At 38.6% G+C, this 24,747-nt stretch overlaps 1 protein-coding gene across 1 annotated transcript; it reads left to right on the top strand.

The window, feature by feature from the left end:
- Window positions 1-814: 814 nt before the first annotated feature.
- Window positions 815-24,547, top strand: DNAJC15 (DnaJ heat shock protein family (Hsp40) member C15). The gene is made up of 6 exons (XM_072358803.1): window positions 815-972; window positions 8,615-8,666; window positions 10,403-10,476; window positions 15,963-16,039; window positions 19,905-19,975; window positions 22,990-24,547. The coding sequence occupies exons 1-6, from the start codon at window positions 871-873 to the stop codon at window positions 23,058-23,060; spliced, it is 447 nt and encodes a 148-aa protein (XP_072214904.1). The 5' UTR covers window positions 815-870; the 3' UTR covers window positions 23,061-24,547.
- The last annotated feature ends 200 nt before the right edge of the window (window positions 24,548-24,747 follow it).

A 24,747-nucleotide genomic window follows, 5' to 3' on the forward strand; every position in this document is an offset into this window, starting at 1 on the left:
ATGGAAGATTGGTAAGTATCAGTCATATGCACAGAACTGTATACATGCTCAGAATGATGTCCTGGAAGAAAAAAATCACTATCTGAAAAAGGAGATAAAAAGAATAATTATTATTGGTCGTGTCCCAGTGTTCCCAGACAATTCAACTCCAGTACCACCAGTCAAGATATACAGCAAACCTCTTAGATAAGGTGTATGGGCATAAGAAGAGCGGTTATGCTGTATTACCAAGAAGACTAGGAGCATTTTGCAATTTGTGATACAGGACTGATGGTGACTGCCAATGACCGCATTTGAGGGAACACTTGGAGATCTTTAGTAGGGTGAACCTTGATCCCAACGGGCAGCATTTTCAGGAAATCAAAATGTATTGTCACATTCTGAGGTCCCCAACACAGGAAAGGTGTGGAGATGTTGGAGAAGGTCCAGAGAGGGCCACAAAGATGATCAGAGGGTTGGAGCATGCCTCCCATGAAGACAGGCTGAGGGAGTTGGGCTTGTTCAGCCTGGATAAGGTTGCGAGGAGACCTCATTGCAGCCCTCCAGTATTTAAAAGGGGATTATAAAAAGGAAGAGAATCAAATTTTTACTTGGGTAGACAATGACAGGACAAGGGGGAATGTTTTTAAGCTCAGGCAGGGAAGATTTGGATTGGATGTCATGGGGAAGTTATCTACAGAGAGAACGGTGAGTTGCTGGCACAGGCTCCCACTGCCCCTATACTCAAAACGCTGTGGTACCACCCGATCCCTCACCGCCTCCACAAGGCGGAGTCAGGGCTGAGCGGCGCGGGGCGGTGCTTTGCCTTCCGCCTCCTCAACTGCTTTGTCCCTCTGGGCGGCCCGTAGCGCTGCCGTCACGCCGGCCATCATGGAGAGAACCGGGGCTTCCTCGGAGACTTTGCGCTACGCCGAGTACGCACGGGGCCCTACGGGCGCCGGCAAGGGCCAAACCGAGCTGGACCGGAGTCTGGTGAGCGCTCTGAGAGCTGGGCAGGCGGAGGGGCGAGCTCTGTCCTCACAGCGTTGTTCGCTCGGGGCTGACATTCGTCCCGGCCATGAGCAGGGAAGGCGTTGATGACCCCTAGCCCAGGGCCAGGCCCGGTGGTGCAGGTGGTATTGCAGTCTGTTCTCGTTTAACGCAGTATCACTGTCGGGCATAAAAATTGCACCAGCAGCGGTTGTGGCATTGGTGGCATGTTGTTGTGTCAGGTTCTTGACCAGGGGCTGCAGAAAGATTTTATATTATTGGGTTCTGGACTTATGCAGTTTTTCTGTTGGAAGTTTATACTTTGGACAGGCCTTCTGGTGGTGTACGAAGTATGCTCAGCTTAAAAGTGTTTGTTTTGAGGCAGTGATCAAGAGAAGTGTGACGTTGCATCAAGAGAAGCCTGGCCAGCAGGGCAAGGGGGTTGATTCTGCTCCTCTACTCTTCTCTTCTGAGACCCCACCTGGAGTACTGCATCCAGTTCTGGAGCCCCCAACACAAGAAGGACATGGAGCTGTTGGAGCAGGTCCAGAGGAGGGCCATAAAGATGATCAGAGGGCTGGAGCACCTCCATTACCAGGACAGGCTGAGAGAGATGGGGCTTTTCAGTTTAGAGAAGGCCTATACAGCGAATCTCCAAGGAGACCTTATAGCAGTCTTCCAGTAGCTGAAGGGAGCCTACAGGAAAGCTGAGGAGGGATTTTTATAAGGGCAGGTAGCAACAGGATGAGGGAAGATGGTTTTAAGCTGGAAGAGGGCAGAATTTAGACTAGATATTAGGAAGAAATTCTTTACCATGAGGGTGGTAAGACACTGGAACAGGTTGCCCAGAGAGGCTGTGGATGGCCCCTCCTTGGAGTTGTGCAAGGCCAGGCTGGATGGGGCTGCGAGCAACCTGGTCTAGAGGGAGGTGTCCCTGCCTATAGCAGGGGGTTGGAACTAGATCTTAAAGGTCTCTTCCAACCCAAACCATTCTATGATTCTGTGATCTGTGTTTTATGTCAGAGCCATTTGTGGAGTTAACATTTAGGTATTACTGGGAGTTGGAGACTGATCCTTTAACTGAGACATGTCTGACCCATGGGCTGTATATGGCCAGCACAGCACACAATACAGCCACCCCCTGCCCTTCATCATCATGGTTTTGCAGCTGTTCTCAGCAGCCCAGTGTGAACAACCTCACTCAGCACCAACCCAATATCAGTGCACTACCAACACTGTCTGGGCTGAAACCAGGACATGGGGCACAGTGCAGTGCCTGCTCAAGTTATGTCAAATCATTTTATGCATTTTGTTACATTGGCTAAACACATGGCAGCATAAGAACAATCTGACAAAATAGGATCTGACACGGAAGTGTATATGAAGTAAAGGCGTGTCACTGAATTACTTCATGTAGAAAAAATGGCACCCATTGCTGCTCACTGACTTTCCATGGAAATAAATAGGAAGCATTACTTTTATAGTGACCTGCATATATGCAGCCTAAGATAATTCCTTTTCACTTCAAGCAGCCCGGACAAGACAAAAACTTGGACGCCCATGCTGTAACTGCTTGAAGACAGATCTTGAAGTATCATTACAGCAAAAGAGGTGGGAAGTATTTTAAAATAGGCTTTTCATCAAATCATTAAGGTTGGAAAAGTCCACTAAGATCATCTAGTCCAACTGTCAACCCATCACCACCATGTCCAGTAAATGATGTCCTTCAGTGCTACCTCTACACTTTTCTTGAACACTTACAGGGATAGTGACTCCCACCACTTCCCTGGGCAGTCAGTTCCATTGCTCAGCCACTCTTCTGGAGAATAATTTTCTCTTAATATGCAGCCTGAATGTCCCCTTAAAGCCATTCTCTCTCATCCTCCCACTGTTAGCTGGGAGAAGAGGTGACCCCCCACCTCACCACAGCCTCCTTTTAGGCAGTTGTAGGGAGTGATAAGGTCTCCCCTGAGCCTTCTCTTCTGCAGACTGAACAATCCCAGTTTCATCAGTTACTCCCCATAAGAATTGTGCTCGAGACCCCTCACAGCTTTGTTGCACTTCTGGAACACTCCAGGACCTCAACATCTTTCTTGCAGTGAGGGGCCCAAAACTGAACACTGTATTCAAGGTGCAGCTTCACCAAAGCTGGGTACAGAGGGATGATCACCTCTGCTGCGGCTAACTGCAGTATCTCTGATACAAGCCAGGATGTCTTTGGCCTTCTTGGCTACTTGGGCACACTGCTGGCTTATGTTCAGCTGGCTGTTGTGTTTGCAACAGTAATCTGCTGAATTGGTACCATGGGGACCAGCATTAGTGTTCACACGTTGTGGTTTGGACATTACGAACAGCAGTAATTATAAATGAAAATCCATCCACTGCTGTGCTCAGAGCGTTGTAGCAAAAAAATAAGGAAGTTCATCCTTGATGCTGAGATATTACATTCTTTTACATACAGCCATACCTGCTCGTCTATGGTTCTAGAGAAATAGTGTGGGTAGAGATGTAGCGTTTCTGTGGTGGTTAGATCGTTAGAGACTACCGTCAAAAGATCAGAACATGAATTAATTTAAATGACTTAATCTTTTATAAGTTACCTGACTTGGGGCAACTGCTGGGCTCTTCCCACTCCTGCAGCTCCCCAGCTACCACAACTTTGCTGTGTAAAGCCCAATAATGTCAACCTGCTACAGTGTAACAGAGTATGGTTGCAGAGGTAAGATAGGACAATAAACACAAACAACTTCAGGGCTGAAAGAGCTCTTTTCCTAGACCGAATTTTGCTTTTTAGTTATGCAGGGTGATAACTGAAATCATTTGGTCTGGGTCACTATAGTATTTTACTGAAGCACTGAGAGGTTTGGAGTGACAGAAAAACAACAGTGAAAGCATAGTCTGTGAAGACTGCTGCAGGAGTTCATTAATAATGAATACATATTCAAGAAGGCTGGTTGAATGCCTGACATTAACACTTCTGCTAGTGATTCTACAGCTCTGGTACAGTCCCCTATGAAATACTGCCAGAAACTTGTAAGTTCGTAGTAATTTTGTATGAAAAACCAGAAAGTTACTATAAAATAAACGAAGTAAATTGACATGAAAATTGGGTGTGTGTGGAGAAGAGCTTTTAGCTGAAACTAGTTTTAATTTACTATTGGAAAATAAATTTCATAGGGAGGTAAGAATGGGCAGAAAGCAGTAGGTTATGAAATCAAATCTGTTGCAGGTAGTTTATGATATAATCCCAGTGTATCCAGCTCCATGTAGAGCTAATTAGGTGGTTTGCTCTGAAACAGCCTTCTAGTAAACTGTAGCTACTCTTCTGGGGAATAGAAACCTTTTTCTAACTTCCATGCCAGATGCAGTCATTTATTTGAGGTCTAGAATGTTTAAATAAGGGAAAAAAGTAGCCTTGGAAATAGTCCTGCATGCTTGGTTAATATCCTTGTGAGTCCTAATTTTTAGCAGCGTATTGCATTCATGTGTTTACTTGAATTCAAGTAATTACTCCCTATTTTGCCTATTCACTATTTGTTTCACAAGTTTCTTCTGCTTAAAAAGATTAAGGCTATAGGAAACATAAAAGTATTACTTCTTGGACCTCTGTATGAAATGGTGTCTGATGTATACCTTTACATATACCGTTTGTCAACATGCTTCATATTCTTTTGTTTGCCAAATACTCTGGTAAGTCAGGTTATGTGGTTGCCTTTCTAATGGATGGTATTTCCTTACAGGCATCTCTCTGAAGATGAAATAAAAACCCCAAACTTTGCAGATTTAGCAAAACTTTGTTTTATTGTTACCTGTATCTTAGAGGATTTGTTACTAAAAACTGAACTTCATAATAAAAGACTGAGATCGGCAGAATAGCACAGGGTTGATGACTAACCTTTGGGAGCTGATTCATTGAATAAAGAAAGGGACAGATGTTAATTTTTAATCTTCTATTTCTTTATTTTCCCCTCTTGGATCTTAAGGAGTGTTTTCTTCTATAACCTATATATTTAAAGCTTTTTAAATCACCTTTCCACTCTGCCCCAAAAAAGCCAGTTCTGCCATAGCTGAAGGTCAGTGAGTGTTTATTGGTATTTTGAGCCTTTGAATCTGAAATAACATGCTTGTTAAAGCAACGTGAGCCAAAAAAAAACTCATGGTGGTAGTTATGAGAGCGAGTTGCTTTCCTTTCATATTGACAAGAAGAGTGCCTGTAATTAAAGCTTTATGGATATAACAATAAAATTTGCTGCTGTATATTCTGAAGTTCCAGACTAACCTTGATTTCTTCTTCTAAATAATCATCTGAGTTAAATGAGCGTGGAAAAGAAAACTGGGTCAGACTGGACTTCGCCATAAGTGAAGTTACCACTAGGTTAAAAAGAGACTCTGTGCTAGTAAAAGATGAACTGTGCAATCTTAGTTCTATTGTTTTAAATTCAGTTTTTATAGCATGTATATAGTTGGTATATGTTCACACCATAACATTTAGGATGCTTTGAGGTGACTGATTACCACTGTGGCTAATACGTAGCAAGTGACTCTAACCTTCAGCTGACATAAATAAGGGTTGTTAGTTTATTTTAATGTCTCTCAGCTTTTTGGATAGTTTTATCTCACCTGTAAACATGGGCAGTCTCTCATGCCTCTCTGGCTTGTTCACTTTAGCTACTTCTCTGTCTGGTCTTCAGATTGCTGCTGGTCCTGCTTACCACTCCTATTCTATTGCTACTACCACACTTATTTATTCTTTTTAAAGTGCTGCTTTCCACCAGCTTTCCTGTAACTGCTGGTGCATTCCACTGAGGCTGAAATAATATACCCCAGTGGACACGGTGCTCAGGGGACTCTACACTCTGCTTCAGACCACTGTGCAAAAACACTTAAGCAATTTCTGCACAGAGCTAATGGAATCCAAGTGTCATTTATAAGCCTGATGTCAGTGTTCTGCCTTTACCTGTGACAAGGTGTCTCTTACCAGTGGCAGTGTACCTCGTTGTAAACTGCTGACATAAACTACCTTTTTGGCGACAAAGCAAGAATAAATTAATTTTGACAAGCACAGGTTAATAAATATTATTTTTTTCCAATATGATCTATTTCACACGTTGTTGGGCTCTTAATTGACTGTAACCACTTAGTAAGAGATTCTTACTCTGAATGAGTCAAGGAAAGTCTCTACTGCATGTAAATCTGTGATCACAAGCCACAGAACAGAATCATACATAATTTCTTTAGAGTTTTGGTATTTACAGCAGTGTTGTGGCTGTTGCTGGTTAGTCTTTAAACAGAGGGATTAGAAGAACCTCACAGTTTTCATATTTGAATACTGAGAGCCCGGGAAAACTGATTTGCGTGAAGTGGAAAAAAACCTTAATATAATGAAAAAGTGAACATTGTGCTTTGCTGTTTTATTTCCTTTACCATCTCAGGTAGCGTATTTTTATTTTTCATGGCCTGGAGATGAAGGGAAACTTTGTGCAACTGGAAGGAACAACGGATATTAAACTACTACATTGTTTTTACTTGCTTACATTCAGACATGAATGCTAATATCAGGACTTCAGTCTACAATAACACGGAACAGAGAGGTGACTTTAAAGCACCTCTGGGCAAAACTCCTTCAGTCTTAACTTTGGAGCTCTACTCCCAGCATGTGTAGAGTTTCTTTGTTTTCTTTTTTTTCATACCAGAAGCCTCTCAGCAACTGCAATACTATGTTATGCTCATGGTCAGGGTAGCCTTATCATAGAATCATAGAATGGCCTGGGTTGAAAAGGAATACAGTGATCATCCAGTTTCAACTCCCCTGCTATATGCAGGGTCGCCAACCACCAGACCGGGCTGCCCAGAGCCACATCCAGCCTGGCCTTGAATGCCTCCAGGGATGGGTCATCCACAGCCTCCTTGGGCAGCCTGTTACAGTGCGTCACCACCCTCTGTGTGAAAAACTTCCTCCTAATATCTAACCTAAACCTCCCATATCTCAGTTTAAAACCATTCTCCCTTGTCCTCTCACTATCCACTCCTGTAAGCAGTCATTCCCATTCCCGTTTATACTCTCCCTTCAAGTATTGGAAGGCCACAATATGGTCTCCCCAGAGCCTTCTCTTTTCCAGGCTAAACAAGCCCAGTTCCCTCAACCTTTCCTTGTAGGAGAGGTACCCTATCCCAGGAGATAAGAAGTACTTTAGCTGCAATATGTGGGATCCAGAAGCTAGATGTTGGGGGAATGCAGTTTCTTATAGATGGGCTCAGAGAAAGCTGCTTCTTCTGTTCTGAGCTCAGTGCTACAGGCTGAGTCACTGTCACCTTCCTTCACAGCCAGAGTGAAGCTGTTGGCTGTGGTGGAAGTACCGCCATCTTGTACAGCTGCCTGTTTGCAGGGAAGGTGGTTGACCTATGTTCTAGCCCCTACTAATGCAGCTCTAGAAGGCTTTAAAACCCCCATTTCCCAACTCTTCCCTTACTCTGTCTCGAAATGAGGCTGAGTACAAAGAGTCTTAGCCACAGTAATAAAAGCTACATGACACCAAATCCAGTTTTTGGGACACATCAAAATTTGGGCATGCACTTCTGCTCTCAGGCTTGTTGGTAGAAAATCTATAAATCAGTTATTGGATAAATGCAGAGCAGAAAGCCATCCAGAGGAGAAGCAATCTGGTGATAAAAGCCTTTTCACTGTAGTATGTTTTGAAATCCAGCTAAATGGGCCTAATCCGATTTCTCCTACTTCCTGGTTTCCTGGTTCAAGGTGTTATTAAACTATCAGATATGGATAGATACTAAGATACCAGACACTCAGACTTGTAATGTTCTTTACCCTTCTTGAATTCTGGAAATGGTTGAGAAGTCGGTTCCTTCTTCAGGGTATGCTGCATATCATTTAGAGGCTTCTTGTTCAACATGGAGATATTTCCTATGGTCCTTCCTAAGTTTCCGGGCCTTCAGGCACTGCAGAGAAACATATACACACCCTATCTGGGATTTTTGAGTTAGCAGGAGGTAGGAGTTACTACTGAATCAGATGTTCAGATCTTTTTGTGGGTTTGGTGGCAAGAGACTGAAAGCATATTTAAACCAATAATGAAAACTGTCATACAAATATTTGTACTATAATTTAAGTGTTCAGACAGTGGTTGACAGTAAATAATGAGAAGAGATTACCAGGCTTTTTGTCTGACTGTGGCTTCCGTGAGTCAAAGGGTGAACAATGGAAGACACCAGTCTTTGTGGCTGCGGCTGTGGGATGGGACTGTTTTGTTCCCCATGTTTTTGTGATAAACTAATACTTTCTTTCACAGTGAACATTAGTTCAGATTGTGTTGAAATAGTCTTCGCACAGAAATTCCAGTAATCCTGAGCTGTGTCTGCCATGTGTTTTTTATTTCATATTGCACGATGCTTTGTTAGTGTTTGTTCACTGATTTGCTAATCCAAGTTAAACCTGAAGCGCTGGCATGGATTAATGGGGCAGTGCTATGAGATCTGATGTAGCCTTTGGAAAAAAGACACATACTTTGTATTTTGTATAAATTAAATATTAAATGTCCACAGCAGACATCAAAAATACTTAGTGTTAAAGATGCATATATTCCAAATTAGATTGTGCAATTCATTCTGATTTCCTGTTTTCTTGCTCCAGGCCAAGTCTATGATAGCAGTTGGACTCAGTGTGGCAACTGTTGCATTTGCAGGTAAGCTAAATTACCAGCTGACTGTGGAACAACTTACCTGCCTACTACTTGTAGTTGTTTTGCAGGCAGCAATGAAAGGCTCTGTGTGCTTTTTGTCTGCAAAATGTAACGTAAAAGGATTATGCTATATTTTACACACATATAAGGGTGTTGCACGGTGAGGCTGTTTATTACAGAAGAGCACAGAAGGATCTAGTGGTGTGAAGGTGGTGCTTGACAAATTCAAACAGAAAAATGGAAGATTTTAGTGGTTACAGTTATTCATCATATACTGTTCCAGTAGTACATTGTTTGTTACCTGAACTTTTTGCATCTGGATTTGTTTTTTTTCTGAACACAGGTCCTGGGCTTAATGTAATTTGCATGTTGATTTATTCAGACGGGATAACTGTGGTCTATTCCAGTTTGGAAATACACAAATTGATTTCCATTACTTTCAGGAGGTAAACTCAGCCATGTTCAGCTATGTGCAAATGCATGTGTCAAGAATAGATGCATACAGATACATCCTAATACACCAAAATTCAGCAGGTATTTTGTGAGTGCAGCTGCTTTATTTTAATTAGCGGAAGTAGAGACAAGACACTCGGTGATACACATCTATTAAGATGCCAGTTAATATCTATATCCTTGTATAGAAACAGAAAACAGTAGAAGTGGAATTTCTTATGCTGGTTAAGCTGAATTGGTAGTGACCACTAGCAATGAAGTGGTAATTGTAAGCTTTAAGATGGTGAGGTAATATATTATTAATACATGACAGCATTTCAGCAATGGTCCTCCAACAGGGGTTTTGACTTCTGTGTTAGCACAGGCAGACACAGATGTCTACAATAACTTAAAGAGATATCCTATATTTTAAGACTGAAAGCAAGATGTTCTGTGAGTAAGGGAGAGCTACATCTTATAAAAATGTTTTTTCCATTATATTCAATAACAAATTACATTCCTAATGAATAATTAATCCAAACAGAAATTGAGGGGATAGGACCTACAGGGAGTGCTACCAGTAAAGGTACAGATTTTGATTCTTAAGCTGGTAGACCTTCTTTGTGCTTCAGAGAACAAAGTCTAATTCATGTACCCTTTCTTAGCTATATATGTTCACTGCCGTTTGGGAGTTGAATGTCTCTGAATCCCAGAAGGTCTCTTAGTAAGAAAATAAAATATGTTGAATGTACAAAATATGTGATTAAGCATACAGCAGTACACCAAGAAGCATGTAGGATGTAGATTTTTTGGGGGGAAGACATAACCTTTGAACATTGTTTAATAAATAATACATATCCAAAGCTAATGTTCTTATTACACTTTTTCTTAAAGTTCACAAGGCTGATAACTTCATTTGTCATATTGAAATGCATTTAAATCTTATTTATTTTGTGCACAAACACAATGGATGTTTGCAGACTATGACTGTGTTTTTATATTAAGTGTATTACCCCACACACACTCTCAGTATAAAGACTGAAAAATGTAAACCTCTGTAAGTTTATCACTGGACTTCTGCTGGGCAGGATCCAAAACCAGGCATTGAGGGAATACCTTGAAAAGTAGTGAAGTGCAAAGGTACCATACAGAAAATAAATGAAATGAGAAGATGAACAGTGAAGAATGATTTTGTTTTATAATCCAAAATTCTTTCTGCTTGAAGCTGATCAACAGGTGTCAGACACTTTGTGTGTGCATGTGTGTGTGTTCTAATGTTACTTACGGTTTCTTTTGACTTTTTTCAGGTCGTTATGCATTCCACCTTTGGAAGCCATTGGGGCAGGCAATTACAGAGACAGCAAAAAAGATTTCAACTTCTGTAAGTTTGGAGGTTACTCTATACAAGCTAAATGTTTAGAAAGAAGTCATTTTATGTTGAATCTGGTAAATGCCAGCTAGATTTCTGCTCCCTCCCCGACCCCCATGGATTGGAGTTCTCCTTACTCTGTATGTTCTGTCATTTATTTGGTATATTTTTAAGGTCATCTAATAAAATTCCGGGACAGGTTGCCAGAGGGATAGAGGAGCTTGTTTTCTTTGTTTCTAACTTGCATGTGAAGAAGAAAACAAGCACCTCCATCTCTTTGCACATCAGTTATTTTTTTCTTGGGACAGTTCCAAGCTTATTCTGGGTTGCAGTGTGTACGAGCCAGGTATGGTGTTAAGAATCAGAGGGGTTGGAAGGGATGTCTGGAGATCATCTACTACAACCTCCCTTCTAAAACAGGCTCCCTAGGGTGTTCCTGGATCAGCGTTCGCTCCCAGTCCCTATACTGCATTGCTATTGTGAGACCAACACCAATTTCATTTTTCCCTTTCTAAAGTCAGTTTTGAAGAAGTTCCCATGTTGCCTGCCAAAATAACAGAGGGGACTTTAGGTACTGTGAATTAAATTGCTTTTATGGGATGTAGGTGCAGGCTGACTTAAAGGCTTGCTAGAAGTAACAAGCAATAAGGATATGTGGCTTCTGAGTAGGGAGTGCTTCAGTCTTCATCCTGACGCTCCAGAAGTTTTACTCCATCACATCTATCCATTTGTTAGATACAAGCTGAAGAATCTAAATTTAGACACTTGAACGTAAGAATTCAGGCACTGACTCTTTAACATATGGAAATATGACATACTACTTCACAGAGAGTTGTCTGTTTCTAGGAAACTACCCCTCTGAACTACTTTGCTGGCTGAGCCAGTCTCACTACAGGTCTGTTTTCCTTGATGACTTTCAGTGTACTGCAGAATTCACTAACATGAGATTCTGAATTCTCAGTGTTCCTAGTCCCTGGAGCTGAATCTATTTCTGCCTTCATATCCTGCCTTAAAGCCTAGAGTTCTTTGTTCATCTCCAGCAGAATATCTCTCTTCTGGTACTGAACTTGAAAATACAGTGAACAGCAGAAAATGTGAGAACTGCTAGATACAGTAAAAGCTTTATTTTTGATTTACCACTACATGTATATATTTGTTAACTTTATATTTGTGAGGGTAATGGCAATTTTTTATTTCTTCTACAATCAAAATCCACATTTAAGACTCCTGTGTAATTCTGAGTCAAGGCTGTCTGTTCTGTAACTTTACAGGGCAACTTTCTTGGAGTATGCTGTTCCCCCTTAACAAGCAGTCATTTCTTAATGATCATTTATTATTAAAACAATAGCAAGTGAAAATACCATATACAGAGATCCTAAGTAAATACATCTTTTTCCGGACTTTTTTTAGCAGCATCATGTGATTTTGTTTGGGGAAATTTGAAGCTGCTGAATATAAACTATGGGATAGCACTTTCATCATGTCTCTTTACAGTATAGTGCTCTCTAAACTGTGCTGACAATGGAAATCAAGCAGTCTGTTCTTCTACTGATGTTTACTGGTGCAAGAATCATTTGTGACAGTCAGTGTCTAGGCTTTACTGTAGTGCTTGAGGGTTCCTAACTTGGTCACTTTATTTTTCAGTGGTTACCTTAGCTTTCCAGAATCAAACCCTGTCCTTCATCACCCCCTTTTTTGGAAGACTGTGAAGCATCTGCCTGTTTAAAATCTAACTGGTTCTCTCTATAAGCCCCTACTCTCCCTTCCTGTTTGCAATAACTTTTTTCCTTCCCTGCTTTCAAAAGTAATCTCAGCCCTCGTTAATTGCAGTTTAACAGTGCGATGCTGTTTATCCTTTCCTTCTGCTCACTAATAAATTACCTACACGAGGTCAAGTTGAGCAATTATGAAGTGAACATTTAAAATGTCTACTTGTTGGATCTTGAGTGTCTGACACTATCTATTTACTTAGCTAAATAACTAATGTGTACAGCCAATAATTATACTCATATCCAAAAACAGCAAATAAGAGCAAGTAAGCAACGTTTTATTCTGAATTCCTGCCTCTCATTCAGTTTTAACTTATGCCTGTTAAATGCGTAGACTTCTTAATGATGAAGAATAAATGCTGCTGTAACTTAATCATTGTGCTGTTGATGTTTTGGAGAAATACTTCTTTTTAAAAACTATTTTTAGCTTGAACCCGATTTTGTTACTGGTATCACTAATGCCAGTGACACTGTTTTGGTCCTCTGTGTAGTGACACAGTCAAAGTAGTCATTTGTTTTTCTTCCTCAGACAGACCCTAATGCTGCCAACCATAACACCAATTTCATACTTCCTACTTTTTATTTCCCCTTTTATTATAATAGATATACCTTTCTTTGTTGAATCAGTGAGACTTAGAATTCAGCCACAGACACAACAATTCTAGGCAAAATTGTTAAAAACTCCAAATTCAGTTGTCCTGAAAATTCCATGTTCCAGAAGAAAGGGTCTCTTTAATGCTTTGCTGGAGATGTTTGTACTCAGTTTTCTTTATTTGATCTCTTTCTGCTCAGATGCACACACCTCTAAATGAAGAGGTAACAGTGGCAATCATCTCTTACAATATCCAGTCCATTTTACAGGTTTTTTTTTTCTTCTTCCAAGTGAAGTTAAGGAAGTTAAAATTGATAATCAGCAGGTTTTACATTATAGCACAGCTTCTAAATAGGTGTTTTAGCTTCTAAATAGGTCTTTTATTTTGTGCGTGCATGCATTTGTTTTTTTCTTCCTGTGTTGTTTACCTTTTTCAGTTGATGATTATGTCTGTAGTGGAACAACACACAAGTTATCAGAAAAAAAAACACACCATTTAATATGATGTGATGTCTGGTTTCAGTTATGAATATCCCTTACCTTGCATGGAATAGTCACTTTTATGCTGTATTGTGCCATCAAAAGTACCATGAAGATGTCACAGTCCAAGTAAGTAGGATTTTCTTAGCTGACTGCCTAATGCTAAGATTTGCAAGAATGAATACACATCTGTGAGCAAGTCCAGACATTTTCTATTTCCCCCTTAACCTTTATATAGCACTATTTGCTTACATAAGTTGCTAAACAGTGACAGCATACATGGAAATGAAGCAAGTTAAATGGTAGCTCCTCTGCCCCTCTCCAATGGCAAGAAGAAATGGCAAGAGCTCATTCTAATGATTTTTCCAGTACAAAAATTCTTTGCAATACCAAGAGCTAAATAATAGTGTCTGGGACTGTGTGCACATCAGGAAGTCGTCACAGCAGAAAAGTATTTGAATGTAGTTTCTTTTCATTGCAGCCATTACTAGAAATTAAGTCATGTTTATCTCAGTTTTAATTGGAATAGTATGGAAAAGTTGTTTTGTTTTGGAACTAGAAATTTGCCAAGATATTTCCTAAAATGAAGACTTGATGTTTCTTCCCCATATTCTAACCAAGGGGAACGTTGACTTTATGTCTAAATTCTTTTTGCTTTAAATTCTGTTAAATATCAAGATATTAATGTAAAAAATCCATTATCCTTATCCTTTGCTTCACTTCTGAGAAGAAAATGTTATTTGTTGACCACTTCCCCTGGCTGATTTTGAAAGTTCATGTTTGTTTATTTGCCAAAGGACATAAAAAAAACCATTATTTCTTATTTCATTCCTCTTGAAAGCAAACTGAATGAAAGTTTCCTGAAGTTAGAACAGTTTCAAGGACGAGTGCTATACAAACATGAAAAAGTATTTCTGAATTTAATCCTATAGCCGTTCCTTCTCATTCCGTGATTTCAAATGAGCTATTTTAGGTGATATCTACCAAGAACAGGGAGGAACTTTGTTAAGAGAGAATTCAAACATTGTTCTTCTCTACATGAAGAGGAAACCAAGAGTGTCCTCTTATTTTAGAGCTGTGTACTATGGATGAAGAGCAGAGAAGAATTAGCCTTTTCAGAAATCTATCTGTATTTAAGTCTGTTGGAATAAGTTCTGGAAAATACTTCACTGGGCATTTAAGTGTTCTTTTCTCTCCTGGTTGTAGTTAATTGTTCAATGTCCTTGCAAATTTCTGAGCTGTTTTACCTCTTCAAGGACATCACCTGGTGGCCATTAAATCACCAGAATTGTTTCCTCTTGGAAAACTGGAGAAACCATTTGTGTTCCGGGAGTATGCCATATTCTGGCCTGTACTGTTACTGAGGACTATTACAGATGTGCTTTGTTTTACTCTGTGTAACAGTAGTTCCTCAACAGATTTTCATTGTAGGTGCAATGTGTTTGCAGTTAAGCCCATTTTGACGATAACTGAATTATTACAGAGATGATTATCTCATGTATGATTTGCAGCAGGGTGGAAAGAAGAAAAGTAAGATTTGCCTCCAACCGTAGCAAACTACAACAAATCTCTTGGGAACTGCTGCCTTCAGAGACATTCTGTATTGGTAGCAATACCTGAAGCACACTTTTGGGCAAATGTTGTTCCTTACCTTAAACACTTTGCTTAGGCATCATAGACAGACCCTTATAAATGCTTTAATGCTTTTGATATTACTTGAGAGAGTTTGTATAAATGTAATACAAAATTCTCACTGAATATGAATGGATATATTTAGTAGCTAGTGAGAAAAGTGTTTTTTTAAGGGCCAGGTGCACTTTTGCTTGGGGGTAAAAGGAGCATTTAAAAATAATCTAAACTCTCAGGCTAGACTTCCTTATGATGGCTGATTTTTCCCCTATTAATATTTGCATTGAGAAAAAAAACACTTCCATTTTGTTCAGTAATTTCTGTGTGCCAGTTCCCAAAGGCTACGTTTTGGAGCTACATCTGTTGTCTCTGGAAATTCTGCATCTTAGACTGTTATTTGTGTGGCAATGGACTACTCCCTTATTCTTCTCTAAGAAAGATGTGCATTTAGGAGATCTTTGCTAACCATTAATATTGTTCATTAACTTTCTTTTTTTTTGTAATTTAAAGATGTATTTATAGTTGGCTAATACACTTTCAACTCAATTTGTATTCTCCCTTTCCTCTTAAAACAGTGACTAAAGTCATACTTGCTAATTCTTGGATGCCAGAATATTATCACTCTTGCCATTTTCCATTTCAGTGCTACTAAAGCTATTTTTAACAACTTTTTCCCTTTCTCTTCCCTGCCCTCACCAACACATACAGCATACCACTTTATACTAGCATGTACTTTGATTCTGGACTGTTTTGCCTGAGGGCAGGATTTTAATGGTTGTAGCTATTAATACCTCCGATTAGTACTAGAAGACTGTAAAAACACAGACAGCTATTTTAAAGTTGGCTTTTGTATGTGTTAACACCCAGGAGAAGTCCTTTCATACTATCTGTTTTCTACTCGTTCTGTGTCTTCAAAGTAAGTTACAGATGAATGTTAGGCTCTCAGTGGGGTTGAATAAATATGATTTAGGTCATGGCACCTCGTACATGAAACTAATTATTGCCTGTTTTGCCTTTTTTCTTTCTAGAGTCTTTCATTATACTATAAAGGAGGATTTGAGCAGAAAATGAGTAGGAGAGAAGCAAGTCTTATTTTAGGTATAAGGTAGGTGTGCTGCATTAATGTGGTTTGTTTGGTGAATATGGAATGAAGAAAATGCATATTTCAAGAACGTAGAATACTTTGGCCAATTTTTTAATTTTCCTTCCAAAGGCTTGTAATGGCTTATAAACCATTTTAATATTCTGCTTAAGCTAGAAAGCAAACAATAAAATACTAATAAAACATGTGACTCATCTTTGGCTTGAAGGTATGGCAGCATACTGCAGTGGAGAATTGGTGCTCTTAAAATAGTCAGAATAGCAAATACTGTACTAATTAGTGCCATCACATGGCTTGGTTTCCAATAAAAACCTTGAAATGAGCAATATTGTAGATTATATTGATGAAGAAGGAAAACAAATCGATTTTGCTTTTTTTTTTTTTTTTTTCCTTTTCATACAATGATTTATTTTTTTTTTTCCTTTCTGTACTCTTTGTTATGTATGGATTAAAAGAGTTGCAGTGTACTCCAAGCATAAATACATTATGAGACATGTCATTTAGGGTGGGTATAGGAAATTATTTCCAGGCTGAGGAATCAATAGATTTCTCAGTAGAAATTTTTCAGAAACATGGGGATGGCCAACAGTAGCACATGCCTTAATGTGCTACTGTAAAACAAATGGTGACTTTGAGGGTTTTCCAGCTGAGAGGAGCGGATCTGACATGAGGTAGAAGATTTTCTGATTTAGATTAGTTTTTAATTTAAAGATGAGGAAAAATAAGGAGGATGTTTTGAATTAGAAGGAGACAGGTGGTGAAAATCGGGTCTTAGAAACAGCACACAGGCAAGATTATTTTTGCTTCTGAGATAATGGAAATATGCAGATGTAGCATTCATTTGAAGAATCTGCAAAATAAATGATTGCATTTTCTTGAAATATGTCATGCTTGCACACTGAACAGCAGATTTATAACAGTGTTATTCAGAAATGTATCTTTGGACCTATGAGTTTGATAGTGTATTAATATTTTCACATACTTTAGAAGGGCATATTCTGTGACGCTCCAGAGTAGCGCACTGAAGCTCATTAAAGTGTGTTCACAGTGGCAATGCTTATTCTGAGCACTACTCATGTACATGCCTGAAATTTCCTCATATCTGTAATCAGTCCCCTGTTAATTTTTTATCTTAATAGCTTGAGTCTGAACAGTGACACCACTTGATGTGTTTGGGCTCAGTCTTTCAATTAGCATTCACAATCAGATAAAACTAAAGTCCCTAATGTTTAAAGAATTGAACCTTTAATTGTGTAGCCGTGTGGCTAATATTGTTATAGGAGAGTTCTCACATTGCTTGAAAAGAATTCTTACAGACCACTTTTAACTCAGTTCATTACAGTGTATGTATAGAAGGATCACCAAAATAAGCAAGAGAGTTTTAAAGTGTTATTAAAGCTGCTAGGGTATGCAAGAACTGGGTTGTCTAGGGATTGATCTTTCTTATTATTCTATCTCTTGTTGTCTTGTCATCACTTCCAAGTCATTATTTCAAGTATATGTATGGATACTCTGTAGATAATAACATGAGACATGATAAAAGTGAGCATTTGCATGGGGTCCTGGGGAACTGATTTAGTACTTGATCTAGTGGACGACAACGCTGTGTGTGACAGGGGTGTTGGAACATGATGGTCCTTGAGGTCCCTTCCAACCCAGAGCCATTCTGTGATTCTGTGATGTTATAATGGTGGCTTTTAAATGTCAAGTACATTGACTTTTAACATATTCCAGATGTTGTTCTGTAATAACCACATTCAAAAATCGCAAGGGTTTTGGCAGAAACATGCATGTGTATTGTTTGCATTTATCTATGGAAAAGGTATCCAAAGCTACAGAGCATGATACTAAAAGTGCTAACAAATCATAGAATCAAAGAATGATTTAGGTTGGAAGAGACCCTTAGGAACATCCAAATCCAACCCCCCTGCTATAGGCAGGAACACCTCCCTCTAGACCAGGTTGCTCACAGACCCATCTAGCCTGGCCTTGAATGCTTCCAGGGAGAGGGCATCCACAGGCTCACTGGGCAACCAGTTCCCAGTGTCTCACCACCTTCACAGTAAAGAATTTACTCCTAATATCTAGTCTAAATCTTCCCTCTTCCAAATCTTAATTTTTATTCTCTGAAGAACTGGTTGCTGGTATTCAGTACAACCTGGCAATAATTTTAACAATTGAACATTTCAGTAGGAGGAAGTGCTGGTAGGAAACATGGGGGAGTGTCTGAGATGAGATGGGAAGTGAAAATATTACAATTTTTTTTTCTAAAGCTAAGGCAAAATTATTTTACAGTAGTAAAATACAGATGTCCTAAGAATAGTGGTTTACTACTATGAAATAACTAATGCTGAATTTCTGAAGTGTGATAACTCTCCTCACAAGCCAGCTTTCAAGCCTATCATGGTGGCTTTTGATGAGCCTGCTCCCCACCACCATGGTCCCTTCCAGCCAAACCAACGTTCCTCTGACTGAAAGCCCCAGAAGGCAGGGCTGACATTGAGGAGGAGCTGGGCAGCCTCCAGAAAGAGGCTGACAGAAGCTTGTCAGTGAGGACACAGATGGCTCAGGTTGTGAGGTTGTACCAATTCAACAAGAGCATCATTTTGACATGAAGGTATTTTTTCATGATGCCATTTAAAGTTTTAGAGAGCAGTCTTTAGAGCCAGATAAACAGTATGTCATTAACCAATCGAATTTATATAAAATACTGTCTTTGCAGTTGCTTGTTAGGACAAAACTGCATAATTTTCTAGGTAAATGTTGCCCGTCTGAATTTCGAAGTAATGCTTTATTATACCCATCTTTTATTGTTACAGTGTGAAAATACTAGTAAGCAACAGATTTACGAATAAAAATATGGGTATATTTTATTTTTAGCTATCGGATAGTAAATAATTTTTGTAGTTTAAAGTTCCATTGAAATGTTCTTTTTTTTACAGCTTTTTACTTGTTTTTTGAAGTGTTCTATGAAGTATTTTTGTAACATACCCTAGTTTGCCTGTCATAGTATAATAATTAGAGGTTGTTTACCTCAGGAACATAGTTAGGCTGATACCTTGCATTCAAACTGCATCTACAGAAAAAAGAAATGGAATAATTTCTGAATAATAAGTGGAAAACACTGCTTCATTTCAGCATGCCAACAAATTACAAAAAACTAAGCCATTCAAACTGTCCTTTTGCATACCAGAACCTACTGTGCTGGTATACTGCATCCATAAGTGGTTATTTGTCTGGTAAGGTACATGTTTAATTTACTTGGAGTACATATTTTATGTATCTGTCATTGAAGGAAACAACATTATGTAGCTCTTGTAAATCAACATGTCCCTGAATGCAACACGTTGAACAGCTTTGCAAAAAATAACAGATAGTTGTTTTTTTCCTAGGCTCCAACAGAAAGTATTTATAGCAACTATAAAAATATTTACAGTAGAACAAAATATGATAATATTAAATATTTGATGTTTTGCCATTGGACATATAAATACCTGTTTTCTGAGAGCAAAGATGTATTTTCTGCATTTGATAAGGATACCAACCAGCTATATTCCAGAGCTGTTTTTTCCTCCAAATTATGTATCTTAAATGGCTTTGAGTGTAGTCAGTTTGAAGAAAGAAGACAAAAAATTGACAAAAACGGAAGGATGTTTGCACGTGTCAAATACAAAGGCTTTTTAAAAATGTCCTCGGTGTGACTTACATCCCTTTGTTAATATTGCTTCCTCAAACATGCAATTCTATGTTTTGTCCACGAGATGGGGAAAATCTCAAGTTTTAATTATTTTTGAAGCCGTTATGAACTGCTAATTTATAACCTGAATGCAGTGGAATTTATGGTAAGCACTTCAATTTATTTTTGCAGTCCATCTGCTGACAAGGCCAAAATCAGAACAGCCCATAGAAGAATCATGATCTTGAATCATCCTGATAAAGGTAAATATTTATTTATTTATTTTAATCAAAGCTGGGAAGGAAGAGCCCTAAATGAGATCCCTTCAGTTCACTGATTGTATAAATAACCATGCTGTATGAAGTTTATTTATAGACTTAAGCTTCTGTGCATCTTATCTCAGATAAACTAGACTGATTTCCAGGCTTTGTGAACCACAGCTTTACCCAGTTTCTTTAAGGTTATCTTAAGGTGCTGCTTCAGGTAAGACTACGAGTTTGTGGATCAGTGCCCCACACACACACACACACACCATGCAACCCAAAAACTGATAACAATGAGCTGTAATATTTGTTCTTGAACTCCCGTTCCTGTTTTGAAATGAGACAGACAGACTGACCACTCACATGGAGGAAGGTAACTTTCTGTGGGCAAATGTTCTGCATAATTTCAGACTTCCTTGAATTCACGTGGAAGAAAATGTAAAGCTGGGCACTGTTGCTTTACTAGTGAGGTTTTTAATGTAAATTTATCTTATAGAAAGCCTATTATTATAACTTTAACTACACTACAGCTGCTTGAGAAAGAAAGCCCATATGTTCATTGCTGTTTCTACTTTAAAATAACAGATGGTGAAGAGTTGTGCTGTATTTCAGAAGTCAAAAGGCAAAATCATAGGGTTTTTGTATCTTTTGAGAGCATTACAGGGCACCCTGCTTCTATCCCATCGTAAGAAAAATGGAAAAAGTAACTGACTGCTGGCCATGAGAAGTGTTTAGTCAATGTTGTTTTACTATCTTCAGCACTTTGATTTAATTCAAAAGTTTTCCTGCTTATTTGATGTCACACTTCCATTTTTTACACTTTCTGTAATGTAGAAGTTACATACACATACATTAAAAATGCAGATTTTTTCTGGTTTATTATGATGGCCAGAGACCTCTTAACCACTAGAGTATCTAAGAGGTCAAAAGTTTTTTGTAATGAATTTCAAAGCTTTTTTGCAGCAGCCTTTGGAGACTTGATCCAGAGTTGTGAATTTCCACGTGGATGTTGAGTTGCCCTAAAAAAGCGGTTCCTTTTACAAAGATCATTTTAGGGGCCAACTCTTACAGTAATGCACCTGCAGCTAGGCACAGTGTAGTTTTTGACGATGTAGTGAGCCCTCCTGTGTGCTATTAAGATGGAGCAACTTCTCTGCAGGAGCACCAGTTGAAGGGATCTGTGCCTCCATGCTGCCCCTGCAGCTCTTCTGCCATGGCCAAAGATAAAAGTGTTGTCTGTTGTCTTCAAGTGCAGAGCTCAGTCCTGGAACAAGCTTGAACATGTGGCATTGCAGAGAGATTTGCTTGCTTATGTTTGCATCTTCTTTTCTTCTGGCTCTGGTAGCGCAGATGTGCTTTTAAATGTAATATCCAACATTAGAATGTAATTCTACCAGCTGGCGTTGGCAGAAGAAAGATCAATAAATACAGATTTTAAAAGTTACTCATATTACCTGGGACTCAAAACACTGAAGATTGCATGATTAGAAATAAATCACAGATATATAGAAGTTTGCATAATAACATCCCTGGTGAACGCTACTAAAATAGTTGCTCATTAACCTTTGCACAGTTCAGTTTAAAAGTGTTTTTATATTGATATACTGTACATTAATTTTTATATTTATTATTTATTCTGTGAAAGAATTCTTGGTAACAGAAACAGAGGAAGATATGAGCCTTTTGGACTTGCTTTAATTATAAACAAACACTTAGGCAATCATGAGATTGAATTTTCTCTCATTGGAGGGCTGCAAAATTAATATGGCACTTCAGGGTGTTTCAGGATATGAACATAGTGAAAACACTTCTCAGTGAATTGAATTTACTTTAAGATCCTGCGCTGTAGAAACTAAAGGCAAAGTTGAAAATGACTTGGGATACATAGTTTATTGCAGTTTATAGTCCTTACTGTTTTATCTTCTTATCTGGTTTTTGAAAGAAGCAGTACTCAGTGTAGTAGACAATTTTCTGTCCTTGCCCTGCCTCACTTTCCTCAAATGTCTTTGCTATTAGGACTGCATTCAAGCAAAACAAAGCATGAACAAGACAGCTGAACTCTATTATTTTTTCCAGCTGTTTTATTAGGCTATGAACTGACTCTATAATGATTTGGATTCCTGCAAAAGTGACCCGAACAAGTCTTTGTGTTTACAAGCATTTAGTGCTAGTTCTTCTGCGTGTCCTCTATCACTGTCTTTTCTGATGAATGGAGAATTGCTATTGAGCAGATCCATTGGAAAAGGCTGTTTAGTGTGCTGAATAGTATGCTGGAGTCACGTTTTTATGTAAAAAAGAAATGAAGATATATAGGTGTATTCCTGTAAATGGTAAGCAACTGATACAGACCTTGTAATGTTGTTTTCAGTGACTGTAGGCAGATGGTTGGCACTCAAGGGGAGAGTTAAAAAACAAACACAAAAAGACCACTGAACTGTAATCAGATTGTTAGATGGAGCGTAAAGCAATGACAGTGTTCAGGACTAGAAGTTAGAAGGCGTACCATGTTTAAATAGCTTTAATGTGACAGTTTCTGTCTGGTAATTCTGGGTGTCTAGAATAGGAGAGGCTTGGAGCACGGATGCACATGCTTAATGATTTTGTGAAAATTATTTATAAAATGTTGCCTCTTAGTTTATGAGGTGGGTTGACATAACAGCTATCAGCGTTAGATGAACGTTTGAGACAGCTGACCTTGCATACGTTTGCAGCAGTGCTGCACTACAAATCTAAATCACACCAGTGTGAGATGCTTTTAGATTTCAGACTTCTTTGCAAGACAAATCATTTAGCTTTATTCTTAGGTGACTTCAGTTTTGCTTACATTCTTCATGTTACCTTTTCTATTAGTTTGCTTTATGTCGTTGCTTTTTTTTTAATCTTTTGTATGAAAAAGATCTATTGAGGAATGAGGAGCTACTAAAAGCGAGTGATAAAGGGATGCTGTAAGTGAAGATGTTTGGTGCTCTGCCCTAACATGTAAATTGTATTTCTCTGCCTTTTTTTCTTCCCAGGCGGATCACCTTACTTGGCAACAAAAATAAATGAAGCAAAAGACTTGCTAGAATCCAGTACCAAAAACTGAAATCGTTAAGACTTGCATGATAGAAAAACAAAGAAATAAAAGCAACAGAAAACTCACACAAAACCACCCAGCTTCTTATGCATCTTTTTCTGGAAGATTCAGCAGATACAGTGTGCAGCAGCTTTCATATTTACTTGTTCTGCACAGTTGGTTAACAGTGCACTGGATGTTTATATTTATTGTTGAAATTAAAGGTTTAAGACTATTTAAAAGCAAACTAAATTCTTTACAGTTATGTCTCAGCTTTACTGTATTTTTACTGAATTTTGACACGTTACAAGCTTTGGGAATTCTCTTCAAACTTTTTTCTTCATAAGTAGTTCTTCTGTGAAACCTGGAACTTCTAAAAATTGAATGTTTCTTGAATATAGACTTTACCTTCATTGATAAAGATGATAATTATCAGAAAATGTCTAATAGTGTATTCAGTCAGGGCATGGGGTCACGGTAGAGTCACATGGCAACTTTTCAGCATCACAATGGAAATGTGAAGAAGGCATGTCCACATGGTGTGGGGTCAGATGGGTTTTTTTAATCTGTTTATTAGGTAAGTTAGTCATGTCTGCCTGGTGTGTGATTGACACAGCAGGAAACAAATGTGGCTGAACCCTATAATGGCAGTTTCCTTGCTTATTGCTTTGTGTAGACTTTCCAAATTAGGTCTACATTAGTGCTCACATTACCCAGTTGTGGGTGGCCATATTTGGTTATTTCCTAGAAGGGATGAAAGAATATGATGGTTTTCTGCTGTTTTGTTTCTAATATATCATGTAATTCCCATTTTGTCACAATTTCCTTGTGTTAGGGAGAGATGACAAAATTTGACAGAAAACACTAAATATGGGTGATTTAGAGACTTCTTGCAAATTGTGTAACAACGTCTCTTGACTGGATAAAGCAAAGAAGGATGCATGAAGAATCCTACCTGTAGTGGGCATACACACTTGTGTCATTTAACTAATGCTTTAATACAAGAAACTTGTGTATGAGCAGAAAAAAAAAGTAAACTATGAAGGCTGTCATTGTGGGAGGAGAGAACTGGGATGGTGGAGCTATCCCTAATTTTCTGAAATGGAACCTGTGTGTGATCTGAGTCGCTGCCCAAAAGGAAAATTGATGCGTATGGAAGGTAGCCACAATGTTCCTCCTAATAATTTCAAACTGACAAGCTGTTGTTTTCACGTGATTGCCTTTTCTGATTGCTGAGTAAAATAAGGTATAAAAAGCCACAGTATTAGTTGGAACCAATGCATTGGAGATTGCTAATCTAGTTTCTTCCTTAAAAATCGACTTCCTGTATCTTTATAGGAAGTACGTTTTCATTTTTTGTCAGATTGTGTTTCTGGTCATTTTGTTCCTGATCTCTTTATTCATATCTGATTATTTTGGAAGAAGCACTTCTTCTTTTTCTGGTATTCAGTTATGAGAAAGATTGTCCTCCTTGATATATATTATAAGTAATAATAATAAAGTCCAAGCTCTAGTTTGGCTCTTGTCCTCTTTTGAGTCTTATGACAAATTAAGAAATTTGACTAATTAACTTTGGCTATTAGTATATCTGGAAAATGCCATAAAATGAGTGAAGTTAATGAGCAGAGCTTGTAAAAGCATAATAATTGTGTGCACAGTTCTCTAACGTCACATGTGCAATAGCATAAGTAGGTATCTATGGAAGCAACTAATTCTT

The sequence above is a fragment of the Excalfactoria chinensis genome, chromosome 1 (assembly GCF_039878825.1).
Source record: "Excalfactoria chinensis isolate bCotChi1 chromosome 1, bCotChi1.hap2, whole genome shotgun sequence".
Lineage (NCBI taxonomy): Eukaryota > Metazoa > Chordata > Aves > Galliformes > Phasianidae > Excalfactoria > Excalfactoria chinensis.